The sequence below is a fragment of the Martes martes genome (genome assembly GCF_963455335.1).
Source record: "Martes martes genome assembly, chromosome: 3".
In the NCBI taxonomy this organism is placed as follows: domain Eukaryota; kingdom Metazoa; phylum Chordata; class Mammalia; order Carnivora; family Mustelidae; genus Martes; species Martes martes.
In genome coordinates this window covers 69,513,518-69,530,769 of record NC_137890.1, presented here as the reverse complement: position 1 = coordinate 69,530,769, position 17,252 = coordinate 69,513,518, and the positions used below count along the sequence as shown (strand labels likewise).

General features: G+C 39.6%; 1 protein-coding gene across 6 annotated transcripts in view; it reads right to left on the bottom strand.

Moving 5' to 3' along the window:
* Window positions 1–17,252, bottom strand: part of STARD13 (StAR related lipid transfer domain containing 13) — a 516,117-nt gene that overhangs the window by 60,652 nt on the left and 438,213 nt on the right. For all 6 annotated transcript variants that reach the window (XM_080798625.1, XM_080798627.1, XM_080798624.1 and 3 more), the window contains one exon: window positions 1,693–1,764. In XM_080798625.1, coding sequence (XP_080654751.1) covers window positions 1,693–1,764 — 72 coding nt within the window. The remainder of the gene's footprint in view (window positions 1–1,692; window positions 1,765–17,252) is intronic.

Here is a 17,252-nt window from a genome sequence, read left to right as displayed (position 1 = left end):
TTTACCGTGCAGCATTAAGAATATTAAAGGGATAGCATAGGTAAAGTGCTTTCAAAAGAACCTGGCACATCGTATGCTCTATACTATTTGTTCTTTCTTATGATGCTTATTCAATGCCTATGGCTTAAACACAATTTGACAGGTACTTTTTACTTACAGCAGATTTTTTTTTTCCTTAGGAAGGAAATTTCTAAAAATAATCAAAGTTCAATGGCCTCAAATGTTTTCTTTTATAGCAAAATCTTGAGTCACTTTGAGTATCAGCAAAATATTCAAACAATTGATACTATACGAAGAGAAGACATTTACTTTACTTCTTAGCCATTTGTAGACAGTTCAGTTTAAATTGTGAGCTTATAATGTTGTGAGCTTACAAAGAGAGTTTTACATTATAGGGAAAAGCCACTGTGACACAGCTCAAGAGACTGATTTTAATTCCAATTCCTCCACCTTTTAATGTTGGAGAAATCATGTAACCTCTTCAGGCCTCTCCCTCATAATCAGGATACATGGTGGGGCATGGAAGTAGAGCTGCTTAGATCAAAATTACAAAACCCTCCTTGCCTACAAGGCTGAAGTTTATAAAAACTTGTATCAGAGACTCTCAACTTCAAAACATATTCTTAGATATGCTATCCTTAGGGAATTCAAGTTAGAGAAGTAGAACAACTGTTCGATTTTGTTTTCTAAAATATAAAACTGAACTTCCAGGTGAGTGAGTGAGTTTCAGGTGAATTTTGTTGATTCTTTCTATCCTACATACATTTTAGGCCATCAGGAAGAGAACTCGATGCTCCTGCGTGTGCTAGATATCCTTTTTTAGTCCTACAGATCTCCACTCTATACCCTGCCTTATGCCCTGAGGATCACCCGTGTGGACGGCATTCAAGGGGATCCATGTCCTTTGGCTTCCTTTCATTTTTGGCCAATGGGAAGCCCTGGTGGAGACCGAGGGAGGAGGGAAGGTGAGGTCAGGGTTTTTACTCTACTGATTCTCACCCACCGCCAGCTGTGTCCTCTGCTCGAAGGATCCTCTCTCGTTCTGGGCTCTGGCACCCTCTCCCTCTGACCACAACTTTGTAATAAACATTTTTAGAAATAAATCCTCTTCAGATTATCACGAGTATGCTGTCTGCTGACTGTTGGGATCCTGACTGACTATGGATAAGGACTATGCAAGGAGTCAGAACTGATTATAATTTGGTACAGCACAGTACAGCATGGGCAATACAGTGAATAATATGGTAATAATGTCGCATGGTGATGATGGCGACTACCCTTATTGTGGTGGGCGTCTGCAATGTACAGAATTGTCGAATCACTATGGTGAACACCTGAAACCAATGGAACACTGTGTGTCAATTCCGCTTCCATAATAATAGCAATCATGAAAGCTGCTGATGGTGGAAGGCTGGAAGGGGAAGGCAGAGTTGGGATTGGCGGTGAAGAGAGGAGAAGCAGAAAGTAAAGAAGTGAGAAGCGGTGTCGAGCAGAAAGTCAGGCAGGCCCGGGCAGCAATACTCATGTCTAAATCGGCATCCGTGCAAGCCCTGGGATGGCAAAGGCTGAGGGAAAGGGACAGCAAAGAAAAATGGCCGAGAAGAGACTTGGAAGTCCAAATACACCACAGGATACGTGAGGTTCATTTTGAATTAATCCTCTTTATGAAGAGTAAAGGGGAAGCCAACCTACCCTCGTACAACTGAGCGTATTGTGGGAACCCAGCAGCACGGAGCCAGTCGCATGCTTCCTTCGCCTCAATTTCTGAAAAATACAAGAAAGGGAGATGTGTGAGTCCAATGGCCACACACTAGCACTCTACCTTAATCAAGGAAAAACCGGTGAGCATTATACAAGTTATTACAAAGCAAAATTGTTCTCAGGTAAGGCTGCGTAAGTAGGCCTACCAGAAATGGGGGTAAAATGAGCAGGTAGCACAAAGGTACTTAGCTATCTATTAAGCCTATCTTCAATGTCGATCCACAAGTATTTGGATAATAACAAAACCACAGACTGCAGAACACAAAGCCTGAGTTTCAGGCAGGGAAAAATGTCTTATTTATACACCAGGGAACCCGGAGGCTACAGAGAAGGAGGAAATACTTCTTTATGATCCTTTTTTTTTTTTTTACTAATTTTTTTTTTTAGCTTTTAAAGATAAGGCTAAGAATACTTATCCAACATTCTTTTATCCTTTTACTCTTGGGATAATGAAAGAATACAACTGGATTGTCTATGAAAATGTATTTTCTCACGAAGAAAGGTATTACAAAAATCCAAAGTATTGTTATTTCTTTAATTTTTCTAATGGCTTTAATTCCCAATGCCTTCTAACAAGATCTTCATTCATCAAGAACATTAGAATGGTTTCAAGCTGCAGAGTACAGCGTGGAAAAGCAAAGCTGGTTATCTGGGAGCTGAGGCGAGTTTGACGGGGCTGCTAGAATCTCTGAGGGCCAAAGCCAAAAGGTCGATATGTCCTTTGGGTGACCATTTCGGGGTGAACGTACCAACAACACACGGGACCACCTGCCTGGAGAAGCTTGTGGAGTGAGACGGGAGGAGTCTACAGTATGTGAACCAGGTCACTTTTTGACCTTGTGAATCCTGGATCATTTCCCAACCACAACTCTGTTAGATAAATACAAATGCAAGGGAAAAGAAGTTCATCTGTCAAAAGTCCAGTTTCTCCAAACAAAATTATACAGCCTATTACAACGGCTTTCTACGCAGCCCCCCCTAACAGTCTCTCTGCTGTTAGGATGGAACCCGCTCAGATCACTGTACTTCCATTTACTCGGATGTTCGTTTCTCCCCATAGCAAAAGCCGGAGAGTACAGGGTGTTCTTGGGGCAACAGCAAAATAACAATCCACACTAACATGGGCTGCGGGCCTGAGCCTGTGTACCTACACTAAAAGCACAACGTCTGTGCATTGAATTCAGGAAAACAATGTCTGTGCAGCATAACGTTTAATATGACAGAGCTATCTGCTGTATGTTAGGGAAACAGACCAAAGGCCAGATCTTGCACAGGCCCCAATGGGAAGAGCAAACACTTTCCCTGTCCCACTAATCCGGCTGGACATGGACTGAGATTTGTCATTGAATTCAGGGAAGCAGAGCTTGTGGTGGTCCCTATCCCAGAGTGTCTGCTACTTCTGGCATCTCCCAGTCCACTGTGACTGACAATTTCTAAATCTTGAGTTTTTTTGCTTGGCATGAGGGTTTTTTTTTACATAATTGGTACCAGCACAGCCCTAATATGTGCTCATTCCTGCCATGTAGGCAACATTCAGAAATACGCAAGCACCAAGCTGGAGATAAAAGCTCTGGAAAGCCTTTTAGGAGGGGGTGTCTCTGAGATCCACAAGTGCAGTTCAAAATGGACTGTACTGTATTGGCTAATGTGGGCCTTCCCTTTGAAGGAACCAAGGGCAATTGCTGTATGGCCTGAGAGCTCTATTTAGTGCTCCTTTGAGAGTCCTCATAGGAAGGCTTTCACTTTGAAAATCACACACGTATTTCAGGGGAAGCAGGAAATGCACGTTCTGACCCAACATTTGGAAAATGTGGCGAGTTGCTACTGAGTCATAAACAGACTGTTGCCTTCTAAATTTTCAAGCTTCAGATTTGCTTTCTCTTTCAATATAACGTAGTGGTTAGTAAGGAGGAAAAATCTAATTTCTGGGCATTCTCTAAACTTAATTATGAGCCAGCAAGTCCTTTTTTTTTTTTTTTTAAGATTTATTTATTTATTTGAGAGAGAGAGAGAAAGAGAGCAAGTTCAAACAGGGGAAGTAGCAGAGGGAGATACTGCGTCAGGCTCCACACTTGACACTAAGTCCACTTGAAATTCTCTCCCTCTCTGTGCCTTCCCTGCTTTGTGCACACCTGAGCTCTCTCTCTCTCTCAAATAAATATATTAAATCTTAAAAAAAAATTTTTTAAAGTTCTTCTAGATAACTTGACTTTATTTTTTCACAAGACAAATAAAGATAATGAACTGAAATTCTATGCACACGTAAACATGAATAATCAAATCTTAATCAGAATTCAGCTAAGTCAAATAAATAAATAAATAAATAATTTTTATTTATAAATTTTATATATTTATAAATTTATAAACATAAATTTATAAACTTATTTATTTATTTAAATTTAAATTTATTTAAATTTTAAAATTTATTTTAAAATTAAAATTTAATTTAAATTTAATTAAATATTTAAATTTAAATATATTTAATTAAATATAAATTAATAAATATAAATATAATATAAAAATAAATATAAATTAATTTAAATATATTTAATTAAATATAAATAAATTTAATTAAAAATTAAAATTTATTTAAATTTTTAAATTTTTAAATTTATTAAAAATTTATAAATAAATCAAATAGGCTGACTTTCAGAATGGGTAGGCATTTAGCTTTTAAGTCTCAGAGTCAAATACAACAAAAACTGCAATTAGTAAATAATAAATGAGAAGAAACCACATCCCAGCCGTGGTGGATGGTTCCTCGCCATCACTCTCGCACACCCAACTTGCTATTCTATTTCTGAAAGTCTCTCAAATATTCCCCGTGCTCTAGCTGTAGGCCTAGCACCTTAATACCTCAATCTAAGGGCAAAACGAACTCTTGTTTACCACCTACTAACGAGGCAATCAAACAAAATAATCACATATACCTAACTGGTATCAAATTTGACTTCTTCCATCACACTGAGTTGGAGGGGAAAAAAGAGCTTTACAATTTCTACTGAGTGAGTCCCCACAGGCCCGACTAACACCCATCAGCCAAATGCTACTGTTTTCCCCACAGCATATTACACTTGAAGTGGCCAAAATGCTTACAGAATTAAAAAGGAATCATTATTGCCACTGTCATCATTTCACCAAGATGTCATCTAAATGACATTTGAGGAGAGTGTGAAAATCTCTTTTTCACTGTGTTCTTGCTGGCTAGCACAATATTCTGTGTGAAAGCTTTAAGGGCCATTCAAATCACATTTCTATAGTTCTATTTGTTCTCTATTTGCAACCCATACCTGTCCCCCATGGTAGCTCCAGGAACACAAGGCAAAGCACCAGGTTGCTGTAGTCAACTAAATGTGGGGCAGAAAAGGAGAATACCCTTGGACAGACTGGTCTACCAAGCTCTACTGTGGTTACCACATTACATTACCTGAGAAAATTCAATCCATTTGGTTCCCTACCATGAAAGGATTTCATTAGAAATTTTGTAATTATTACATGTAAAAATCTGTAGTGGGTGCCTATTTTTGCCTGCCCAACATCCTCACCCACTTTTTCAGATAATAAAACCTCTTTATTTTCAAAGCCTCTTCTATATAGTTTAGATGGGGTTGACACTCCTGGTCACCCTAACCACATTCCTTGGCCCTATCACTACCACCCAAATGGGCATGACCTACTCCTCAAGAACACCTGGCCCCTCTTAGTTCAGGGAGACCAAGGAGCCTTGGTATCTTAGGTCAACAGTTGTTTGGAGGCTGAAATCAACTAGTTTCAGGGGGAGATAGCCAGTTGTTCAGTTTCTGCACAAAAATCAAGCGAACCTTTTCACTCAGTAAATCCAGAAGATGGTTTGGTGCTAGGCATGCCCTTCTGCCACAAAACTGTGATTCAACTTGAGGGAAAGTCACTCACTTTGCCTCAGTTGCCTTTCCTACATGCTTAGAACATGATGTGGTCTCTGTTGAGAGGCAGATGTGTAGAGGGAGGCTGTCTCCCTGGATGCCTCAGGAACTGCACATCAATGGGCATGGGAGCAAAGGCGTTCTGAAAATTCACTACAGCCTGTACACTGGTTTTCAAGAGTATTATATTATTTCTTAATCATACATGCTATGCTCAGTATTGGAAACTTATTAAAAAAACACAAAACCATGGGGCGCCTGGGTGGCTCAGTGGGTTAGGGCTTCTCCCTTCGGCTCCGGTCATGGTCCCGGGGTCCTGGGATCGAGCCCCGTATCGGGATCTCTGCTCAGCGGAGAGCCTGCTTCCTCCTCTCTCTCTGCCTGCCTCTCTGCCTACCTGTGATCTCTGTCTGTCAAATAAATAGGTGAAATCTTTAAAAAAACACAAAACCACAATGAAAGAAACAAGTCAACTCTTGTCCCATTACCAACACATAATTCAATACACATTACTGATCAAAATGGAAATTGTTGTGATATCTTTCGTTGACTACCTTCTTCACATAATAATACATTGTGAATATTTCCCCATATAATGATATTATTGGTAAAACTGGGAAATTTACTTTGTTTTGAGAAGGATGCTTATTTTTTAAATACGTGGTTTTTGAACAGTGCCAGTTGTTAATCACAGCTGGGAGGTTATAAAATCAAGGTAGCCAAGAGAAAACAATTCAGTAGAATTTCACCAACATGGGCTGGTTGTGGAAAAGGCTGGAAGTCTTTGTGAGTTGAGAGATTTACAAGCTGTTTCTTTAAAGAAATATCATGTAGTGATGTTTGGAAAGTCAGGTGGATAAGGTTCTGGAAGGCTCCAGTCAAAAAGGGGATATTTTGAGCGCAGCAAATTTGCTGCCCAGGTTGGCAGGCCTCCTCTCATGTTACAATCTCATTGAATTTTTAAACTGGTGTTTCTTGAGTGCTTGGGAACGGCGTGTTCTCCCAGCTAAGCATTTTAAGTACATTTTTTGGTTTCCATTATTCTCGGCACAGCAAATACTTTTTCCATAGCTAACTCAAAGGAATACTATTATTTTTAAATGACCAAAAATTCAAATTAGGACCAAATTAAATTTTATTATTATCAGAAAGTTAGCTGGCCAGAAGGAACCTGGTCTACTGTGAAAAGTTTATGAAATCATTATATAGGGGCATATGTATTTATGTTGTTCTTGCAAATCTCCTAGAATTTCAATGGTCACACTGGCTCCAATTTAAGTAGGTCTTCTTTCTTAAGTGTTCATTAAAATACTCAAGAGAAGAGGGGAAAAAAGACATCATGGGTCTCCATGTGATTTAGAAGAGTAGGTGCTTTGTTTTTTCACTTAAACTGGCTAACGTGGTGGGTACCCTGTTTCTGAAAGATTATGGGTGACTCAACCACCACAAGATGTCGGCAGTGGATACAATTAACATTATTAAAGTATATCAAAGGTATTAACATTTCAACACACTCATGGTTGTTGGCTTAGGATAATTTATATGGCTGAGTTAGCTTCATTATTAGTGTACTACTTGAGACCAATGACTCTTTTGTCTTTAGATCGAATTTCTCAAGTGAAGTCTCTATTTATTGAAGGTGTATTTAGTTGGCCATACAATAGGCTAGTTTTGTTAAAACCAATGCCAGAGCATCCATCCCAACTACAGATAGACATGAACAATGCAATAATTAACATTATATAGAACTAGACACTACTGCCTTCCTTCTCCCAAGAGCGCTTTATAATCCCAATCACAGGTGCGGGATGAAACATCAAGTTTTGTAGTAATAAGAGACTGATTTACAGTCTGCATCATGGTGACAGGATACCTATTCTTTGTACTCTTGAATTATTATAACAAGTTTATTGTGATGTGCAAAAGGCCTGAATAAGTCTTAAATGTTTACCAAGTATAGTTTTTTCCTAATATGCATAACCTTTTCTTTCCCTTATATTCTAAGTTTCTAGTAGAACTAAAATATAGGTTATTTAGAATAATTTTAAGATTATTGACTACTGAATATTCAAATCAGTGAACCAACGGATAAACACCCATTTTATCTCCCCCATAATATAAGGAACTTTTTTAAGGCAACTTTTTCCTTAATGCATAGCAAAGTATCTTGCTGTCAGCTAATAGAGAACTAAAGAACTAAAGAACAAAATCTGGAAGATATATAGATCTGTGAGTTGTACTCAGTTAAGGTGGGGATTCATGGCCGTGTTTACGTGTACTATTTTCCTGAAAGCAAGGATCACATTCATGTTGACCCCATCACTAATTCTTAACCCTAGACTTACTTCAGGCCTTGAATGATCTTCTGCAAGCTGGATTCGTACAAATCTAGTCACTTAAAAATAATTTCTATCAGAGTGAAAGGATCAAGCAAATTCAACACCTGAGTGGTAGGTCTATTCCTACTCACTCAAGGGTTGTTTTAGTCACTCTTTTTCAGCTTTGTTGGGGCAATCATATGTATGTAATTTATTATTAATCTGTTACTAATTTATTTAACTATTAAATTTATAATGAAAACATACATACACATATATGTGCACACGCACACACACACACACACATTTCCTTATACATTCACAATGATTCTCTGCTCTTCCCAGTTGTCACAGAACCTATAGTTCTTCTCCAACTGGAAAGCAAATACTTCCCATCCCACTGATGTCTGGCTTTGCCATATGACCCACTCTGGCCAACAAAATATGAGCAGAAGCAATGTATGCTAGTTTCGAGCAAAATTCTTCAAGAGCTATCACCATCTAGAGTTCTTCCAGTTTTCCTACTCTTTTCCCTGTACCACGAGGCCAGTATATCTCAGGCCAACAAAATATGAGCAGAAGCAATGTATGCTAGTTTCGAGCAAAATTCTTCAAGAGCTATCACCATCTAGAGTTCTTCCAGTTTTCCTACTCTTTTCCCTGTACCACGAGGCCAGTATATCTCAGTATATCTCAGTATACCTTCAGCCTCGGTCCTGGAATGACGGCACAGGGAACAAAGCCACAAAAGACCAGTTGTGGACATGTAATATCATCAAGAAATAAACTTCTACTGTTTTATGCCACTACAACTTGGGAGACAGCTTGTTACAGTGACATAATCTAGCATAAACTAATTTAATGCAGGGCCAGATAGTCATTCTAGAGAGAAAGAATACGGACCTTTATTTCAACTTGAAGCTGTTGCTGGATATCTGTTAGTGTGCCCCAGAAATGAACATAATCAGTCTCAGTAATCATTTCTTCTTGGAATTCTGCTTTCCTGCCTATGGTGCATGGCCTCTATGAATTAAAAAAAATGTAAGGGCCCCTGGGTGGCTCAGTGGATTAAGCATCTACCTTCAGCTCAGGTCATGATCCCAGAGTCCTGGGATCAAGCCCCCATGTCGGGCTTCCTGCTCGGCGGGGCATCTGCTTCTCTCTCCTGTCCCACCCCACCACTTGTTCTCTCTCTCTCTCCCAAATAAATAAAACCTTTTTTAAAAAGGTAAACAATGCTTTCATGATCCTCTGTCACATGCAGCCCCATATGTGAGTGTGTGAGTGCACACACATCCACAGTTTTTCTCTGTCACACACACACACAACAGAAAATCAAAAGTTCAGTTGCAACTGAACAAGGAAAGTCCTCAGGAATATAAATACTGTTCCTTATGCCCGTATTCTTAAAAGTATAAAAAAAAAGAACAAAAATTTTCAATCCCAGCTCGCTCCATCTCAAAGAAAAAGAAAGCGGAAAGTGTATGCTCTGCCAGCCAAATAGTTTCTGACCAGATTGTTTTGACTCAAGTTTTCCATGAGGCAGAGTAGCTCTTCATTCTCTCCTTTCATTTTGTACAGATTGTTCCCAGCAGGCGCCTGTGGTCTTTCTCAGGGAGCCTGCACGCAGACGCGAGCATAGGACACCCCCAGCTTTTTGAAGTTGTGGAGCCACTGCCTGCCACAAAATCCCAAGAGATCCTTCATGGTGGAGGCAGTGAAGCAACTGAACTGCAAGGTAGGGGGACAGAACGTTGCTGCAGAAAATGAGAAAGAAGCTCATCACCCGCAGGCCTTGGTCAAAGTGTCGCCATGTTGACCCGCCAAGATAATAAAGTTGAGTCGTCTTTCTTGGGACGAGGGAATGAGATTCTGGGGATGACTTTTTCTCTCTGTCTTGGCTTCTTCAGCTTCTCTAGGAAAGGTGAAGAAGAGGAGTCCCTGGGAGCTGGAGTTGGTTCTCAGGAGCAGAAGCTCTAACTTCCTCCAGGTCAGCCGAACTGGCAGTCTCCGAGGGGTCCCTGCGTATTCGTGGCCTTGCTGATGAGCTCCTGCCTGGGGAGGAGCAACTGGTCTGGACAAGTCCCACCACTGCTAGGAAGTCAGGTTTCCTGGTTTTGGACAGGTATTCTCTCATCCTATATTGCTTTAAGAGTTTTATTTGTTTATTTTTAATGTTAAAAAATATGCATGTCTTTAGGGACTCAAACCCTTCTCTATTTTCAGACATATCTGAAAGTCTGTACTTGTAAAGGCTTATCTGCTATTTTACTTAGTCCAACTTAGTCCAGCTCTTATAGCTCTGGGAACTTCAACGACACCAGAAGCTCTCATGATATCAAGGAAAATTCTACCGTGCAAGCATCAGAAGAGGCAGTGGAAACTGTCCTGATAAAATAAGTCCAAGAACCCGACAGATTCTTTTTGAGTCTTTCACTCCTTATAGGGCTGGCAGAGCATTATATACTCACCAAAGCCACTGATTCCCAGTTCAAGGCTTTGTGCATTTAATTTCTCAGCAATTCCAATACTTGGATCAACTGAAACCAGAGTCTGCTTCATTTAATCCCAAGAAAAGATGTGTACAACTCAAGTGTAATTTCATTATCTGACTATATTAAAAAACTTTAGAGTGTCTCTGTGTGTGTACTTTTTATTTTTAAATATTTACCAGAAAAATAGTCACTGGGATAAAATATTTACTGAGAAATTTTCAAAGTGTCCTTGCCAATTTTCTGGAATGTTTTCTGCTTGTCTGCAATGGCACTCATTTTGCAAATGATTTTCTAAACATATATCACCTGTCTCAGAAAATTAGGGCCAGCCTTAAGAAATTATGTTTTTATTGGGTTTTCAGCTATGGATTCATTTTTTTTCCCCCCTCCATGTTCTTCAAAGCCAATGTGAGCGCTGAGCTCAGAGGTTTGCTCTTTAAGCATTGGGATTTTTATTTTGCGAATCATTAGTAGACACTGACATTATGTATCTCCTACAGAAAGTAATTTAAAACAGGGTAGGTCATTGAAATAGCTTTCCTGATTTGGGAGGGAAGAGATTAAGATTCAGGCTGAAGGGGTGGGTAATAATTTATATGCTGGAGCTCTCCTTCTCCTTCAGACACAGTGGTACATTAATGACTGTCCATCCACATGGCGTACTGATATTAAAGTCAATTGAGGCATCCCGTAAATATACCATGAACGTAATCAAATAGATTTAGAAGTTATATAAACTGTAAGGAGTTTTAAAGGTTTCAAACATAGTTAAAGTTTTTAAATCTTGAATGGTTTACTATGTATAGCAAATAACTTCTAATTTTAAAGAACCCTGGGCCTTAATAATTTTGTCACAAAACCTTAAGCTTCAGATTTTAAGCTTAAAGCACAGTAGGAAATGGCAGAAGAATGTGCCACGCAAACACATAAGCACTTCTAAATGAAGGCTGAGGTAGTTCTACCTTATAAAATATAAGTACAACTTAATTACCTGACTAGCTCTGGGCATATAACAATTTTTATTAATTGTAGCCAATAATATGATCTTGACTAAGATGCTTGTCCAAATGTTCACCGAATTCAGGTATAAAAGGGTTATTTCCCTCTGAACAAACTTGAATAGAGATTAGAGTGACTGAAATCTAACAGAAAAGTAGCAAAATCTAAACCCAAGATTTGAAACACCTGAAAGAAAAAAAGGAAGAAAAAAAAGGAAAAGTCACCACAATTCTATCATCTAGGTATTAACATTTTGTTGGCAAATGGTCTCCTTCTTTTATTACAAAGATGTGTATGTATCTAGGCTAAATATACTATATATATTTTACACAGTCTTTAAATAAAATTATAATGTGCATTTCCACTTGACAACGCCTTTTGAACCTCTTTCCAAGCCAACTGATTTCATTTTCAATCATTCTAGATGGCTGAAAAACATTCCTCCTGCCATAACTTTAAAAAGCATCTTCTTGTATCAATTCAGATGTCATAATCATGGGTTAAAAATAATAAATTCAGTTCTCTGGAGGCTTTTGCTCTAAAGAAAGAATTTTGCCAGAACGTGAATCCTGGTGAATGTATTTCAGGGAGTACTTGTGGGTTGACATTTCTCATGTTATTTTACATTCTGGATTAAGACCCATCTCATATGGTTTTGATTTATATTCTCAGCAGACTTCAAAAAGGAAATTCCAAGTGGAAGTTTATTCATACACCAGAACTATGTTTAAATGATGCTACAGGGATGTCTTAAACTAACACAAGTCAGGAAGTTCAAAGTTAAGGTTAGATCCTGGACCACGTTCCCACCTCTTCCTTCTTGGTATTTGGAGAGTGGAGATTTTATGGAACAGCTGTCCCACTTGTCTTTGACCTCCTGCATATGTATTTAGATAATTTCAAAGATGCATTTCAAAACTTTATGTCATAAACTGGTATTTTCAAAAGTGTGTTGCTGAAGTTTCGAGGTTACACTTATAAAACAAAACAAAACAAAACAAGACAGATATACTAGACCAAATGGAGAAAAACTCCCCATCTTGTTTTAATGACTAGATGAATATTTGGAGTCCACATGACTGCCCCAATCCTTTAAATAATCAAAAGCAAAATGTGACCCAAATTTCTAAAACCAGCAATTCCACCAAGAGTGCCTCTCTTTAGAGCAAAACAGGTTTATTTTTGTGCAGGGTTAATGTTATTGTTTTAAAGGGGAGTTTAAAATGAAGATACAGGGGTGCCTGGGGGGCTCCACTGGTTAAGCATCTGCCTTTGGCTCAGGTCATAATCCGGGGTCCTGGGATGGAGTCTGGCATAGGGCTCCCTGCTCAGTGGAGAGCCTGCTTCTTCCTCTCCCCCTGCCCCTCCCCCCACCAACTCCCGCTCCTGTGCACTCTCTCTCTCTCTCTCAAATAAATAAGATCTTTTAAAAAAATGAAGATACATTCTAATTTCATTTTGCTCTTAACTAATGGCATATCTATTAAATAAAACTCATTTCTTCTTCTGTTGAACACGTATACTCAGTTTTATGAATTAGCTTTTTAAAAAGAGCCTGTCAATTTGTTTAGAAAACATCCTTTTATTTGAGGGCATACACAGACTAACTGTTACAGAGCAGTAATATGGCATAAAGTTTTAGAGACAAGGGCTGAGTTCAAATCCTACCTCTACCTCTGATTACCTCCATGGACCTAGACAAGTTAACGTCAGCATGCCTCAGTTTCCTTATCTATAAAGTGGAAATAAACAGCAGTACCTACTTCAGAGCATTGTTAAAAGGTTAAAATGAGTTGTTAGCTGTGTTTGCTACTAGTACAGTGGAGGTGCTTATTGTTTCTTTCCTACAACAGAAAATAATGGTTCCAATGGCTTTAGATGCTCTCCACTCAGCTTTTTCATTCGGTCTTCAGAAGCAGAAGGCATTCGTGTTACTGATTTATTCGGTAGACATCCATGGGGTGCCCAGGATCTGAAAAGCTTGCGATTAGGCACTGTAGGCAGGGTCTCGCCCCGAAGGTCTCTAAGCCAAAGCAGAGAAGACAAAGACACATCCAGGAATCACTAATCCCTGAAAAGCAAAAGCCTCCCAGAGCAGGACAAAGTCCTACAAGGCTCAGAGCAAGTGGGGGCATTTTGGATAAAGTGACCCGGACAAACTTAGCAGGTGAAATGAGATTTGAGGCAAAAGATGGTTGGCTTACTGGTTCTGCCCATGGCAATCCCTCTTCTGCCCACCGACTGCTTTTGAAGCTGGGATTCCTGTGAATTGGGGTCTTTCTGGATTAGAAGCTTATGCTCCTTCATCTGTGTCTGCAGGAGGGCTTTGGGGCAAACACAGCTCTGTCCCCTGCATCCAGATCCTTCTTATGATAGGAATCTAACAGGCAATTCGTTTTTTACATTCTGTGGAAGATTTTGTTCCACTCTTTCTATTAAATAATGCTGTATCCCAGGAAGCCATGTTCCACACAATACAAGACAAGAGGTAATGAGAGTCATAAATGAAATGTGACACTTTGAAAATGGAACTAAGGGCTTCCACAGGCTGTTTCTTTTAGGATATCAACACCAGGTTGGGGAAGACAGCCTGGTGAGTACAGTGTATGATGTGCTTACCAGTTAATAAGTAAAATGTTAGCAATAACTTGCTTGATATGGGAAGATCTCAAGGGAAGATGTGTTTAAACATACCAACCCCATCAGAACCTTGGGAAAGAAATCTGTATCAGATATGCAGGCTTCATTAAGGAAATGCCTTCAGAAGATTGTTTTTCCATGTTACGAGAAAACAACTGAACAAATAAATAAATTGTTAGCAAGGGATATGGGCTTTCTGTGGAGTAATGACTGGGAAAAGTCAAGGGTTAAAGTGGATCCCAATGTCATTGGCCTCCTGAGGTCGGGAATCTCTGGGATAGGCTTTCTGTCAAGGTCATTCCCATTATTAGAAACATCCAAGGTGTCTATTCAGGGATTACTTCATGAGGAGGCAATCAGGAAAATAATTGAAATACCACTAAAATACTTCAAATCATTTATATTTAAAAGCAAAGAAATATTTGGCCCTTATGCTTAAATGATCATAATTAACATTTCATGACTGCTCAAATTATACCTAATCCTGAACGAAAAATTTAGAAAGCAGTCTTCTTTGAACTTTTGTTTTTCCAAACCAGGGAACAATTAGCATATATTAACACACACACACACACACACACACACACACACACACACACACAGAGTTGACCCCTGACTGACATGGGAGTTAGGGGAACCCACCCTGCAACAGTCGAAATTTTTGACTTCTCAAAAACTTTACTAACGGCCTGTAGTTGACCCGGAGTCTTACCAATAACATAAACAGCTGATTAACACATATTTTGAATGTGTCATCTGTATTATATACCGTAATCCTACAATAAAATAAGCTAGGAAAGAGAAAATGTTATTAAGAAAATCGTAAGGAAGACACTTTTACAGTATTGTACCATATTTATATTTAAAAATCCACACATAGGTGGATCTGTGCAGTTCAAGCTTATGTTATTCAAGGGTCAACTGTGTGTGTGTGTTTGTTTAATTGAGATGAAGTTTGTCTTGCTAGACTAAGGGGTTCTTCACCTGGGGTTTTAGATAGAACTCACAGGCATGGGAACTCCCTCGAAGGCAAATACTGTACAGGTGCTTTACTTGCTGAGATGACGTAGCTTTCATTAGATTCTCTGACTCACTTATTCTATTACTAAGGTGTTTACATTTACCCCAAGGAGAAAACTTTATGCGCCCGGTTTATAAAAGGGTCAGCTTTTTCCTGCCTTGTTTCCTGTGGGCAATCAATTTTTGATTTTGGCACTTAGAGATAAATGTTCTTTCTCTCGCTCTCTCCTGCGCCCCAACACACACACAGGCACACAAATATATATACAGGGACACAGACATTCTGTAAACATGTCATAGGTAAAACTGCAAGTATCCTTAAATAAATATGCAGATTTTTGTAGCCTTTGTCCAGAGCCTTGCCAATAAGTGTTGGCTAAAAGAGTGAATGGCTATATGAAGAGGAATATATTTATAGCTTTTAATATTTATAGGTCAGTAAACACCCAAAATAATTTTTAGATATTCAGGCCCCTCCAAACTCCCCAGGCTATTGTAAACATTGGAACATATATTGTGGAAGTAACTTGCAAACCAGAAATCCTTATATGAAAATAAGGTAAGAGGCACCTGGGCGACTCAGCCGGTTAAGCATCCTAGTCTTGGTTTCAGCTCAGGTCATGATCTCAGGGTTGTGAGATCGAGCCCCACGTGCTCCTGCTCAGCACAGTCTCCTGAGATTCCCCCTCCTCTCCTTCTACCCCTCCCTAACCCTGCATGCTCACAGGCCTGAGTGCGAGTCCATTCTCTCTCAAATAAATGAATAAATAAATAAATAAATAAATAAATAAATAAACAAAAAACCCCAAAATAAGGTAACATTATTCTTCTAGCTGTGATTCTGCCCCTAGGAGACCAGTCTCCAAGATACCCTTGGGCAGCAGTGTCTCTGTAGCCTTTGATGGGGCCTGTGCTTTCTGAAGGGCAGGGTATTTGATGTTGTCCCATTTCCGACAGGAAGAGTCATTTCTGCTGGCTCAACCCCCTTTCCCCTCCCTCTGCATGGAATCTCTGGGAATCCCAAGGGCACAGACGACTGTAAGATTTGGTCTTGAAAAATTAACAGCAAGAGAAGATTTTCCTGTTTTTCTCCCAAAGGAATTCCTCTCCCTTTTTAAGATCATCAAATCTGACTGGTACATAGTCATACTCTGGAATAATCAGACACAACCACAGGAAATGAATATCATAGAACTTGCAAATGTTTTACCACTATCTTTAGTAAGAAATACACTTCATATAGTTGTCAACATGCACACACATAGAGACTGAAACAAAGTTTCACAAAACTCTAGTTACACTCTAGTTAAGCTCTAGTTAACTCTAGTTACATTTATTTAGAAAATGCCAAATGCCATTTTCTTTCCTGGTTTTTCTTTTATTAAAAATTTCTGGGTAAACCCACTAACTGACTTCCTGACTCCCCTTCACTTAAAGAACATGGTCTTGGATGACACTCTGTTCCTTCAGAAGCATGGGGTTAAATAAATGAATAAACTGAACACAGTTCTAAGAATCTGACACCCGGAAGTCTTCTTAGACTCCTCCCCCTCCCATACCCCCCACATTTTCACAACAAAATCTCAAGACTGCTGAATTTCTCTCTGAAATGTGTTTCTCAAACTCCTTTCTCAAACTCCTGTGCTCCCCACCCACATTCCCTCATCACACCCCTAGGACCTACTGCAACAGACCTCCGAGAGGATCTCCCCCCTTCAGTTCTTGCCTTCCGAATCTCTCTACAGCATAAGCCCAGTCATTCCCCTTCAGACTCCTTAGTGCCTCCCTGTCACCCACAGAATAAACTAGCAGCCCACTCTCCCAGCACCGGCGCCCTCCCTCACTGGGCCTCTGCCTGCTTCCAGGGGCTCATGGCCCACGTTAGGCCCAGTTGTGAGGAAGTGCCTGGGGCTGGCTGGTCCCATGGTGCTGTTTCACTTCCCACGCTGTGCTGAGGCTGTTTCCTCCCTTCGTCTGTCATGTTCCTCCTAACTTCTTGTTCTCCTGCCTTAATTGCATTTTCTTCTCTCAGGATTCAGCTAGGACCTCACCTCCTGAATCCCAGGGTAGCCTGTTCTTCTCCGGACTTTTTTAGTCTCTTATGATTCTTATGAGAT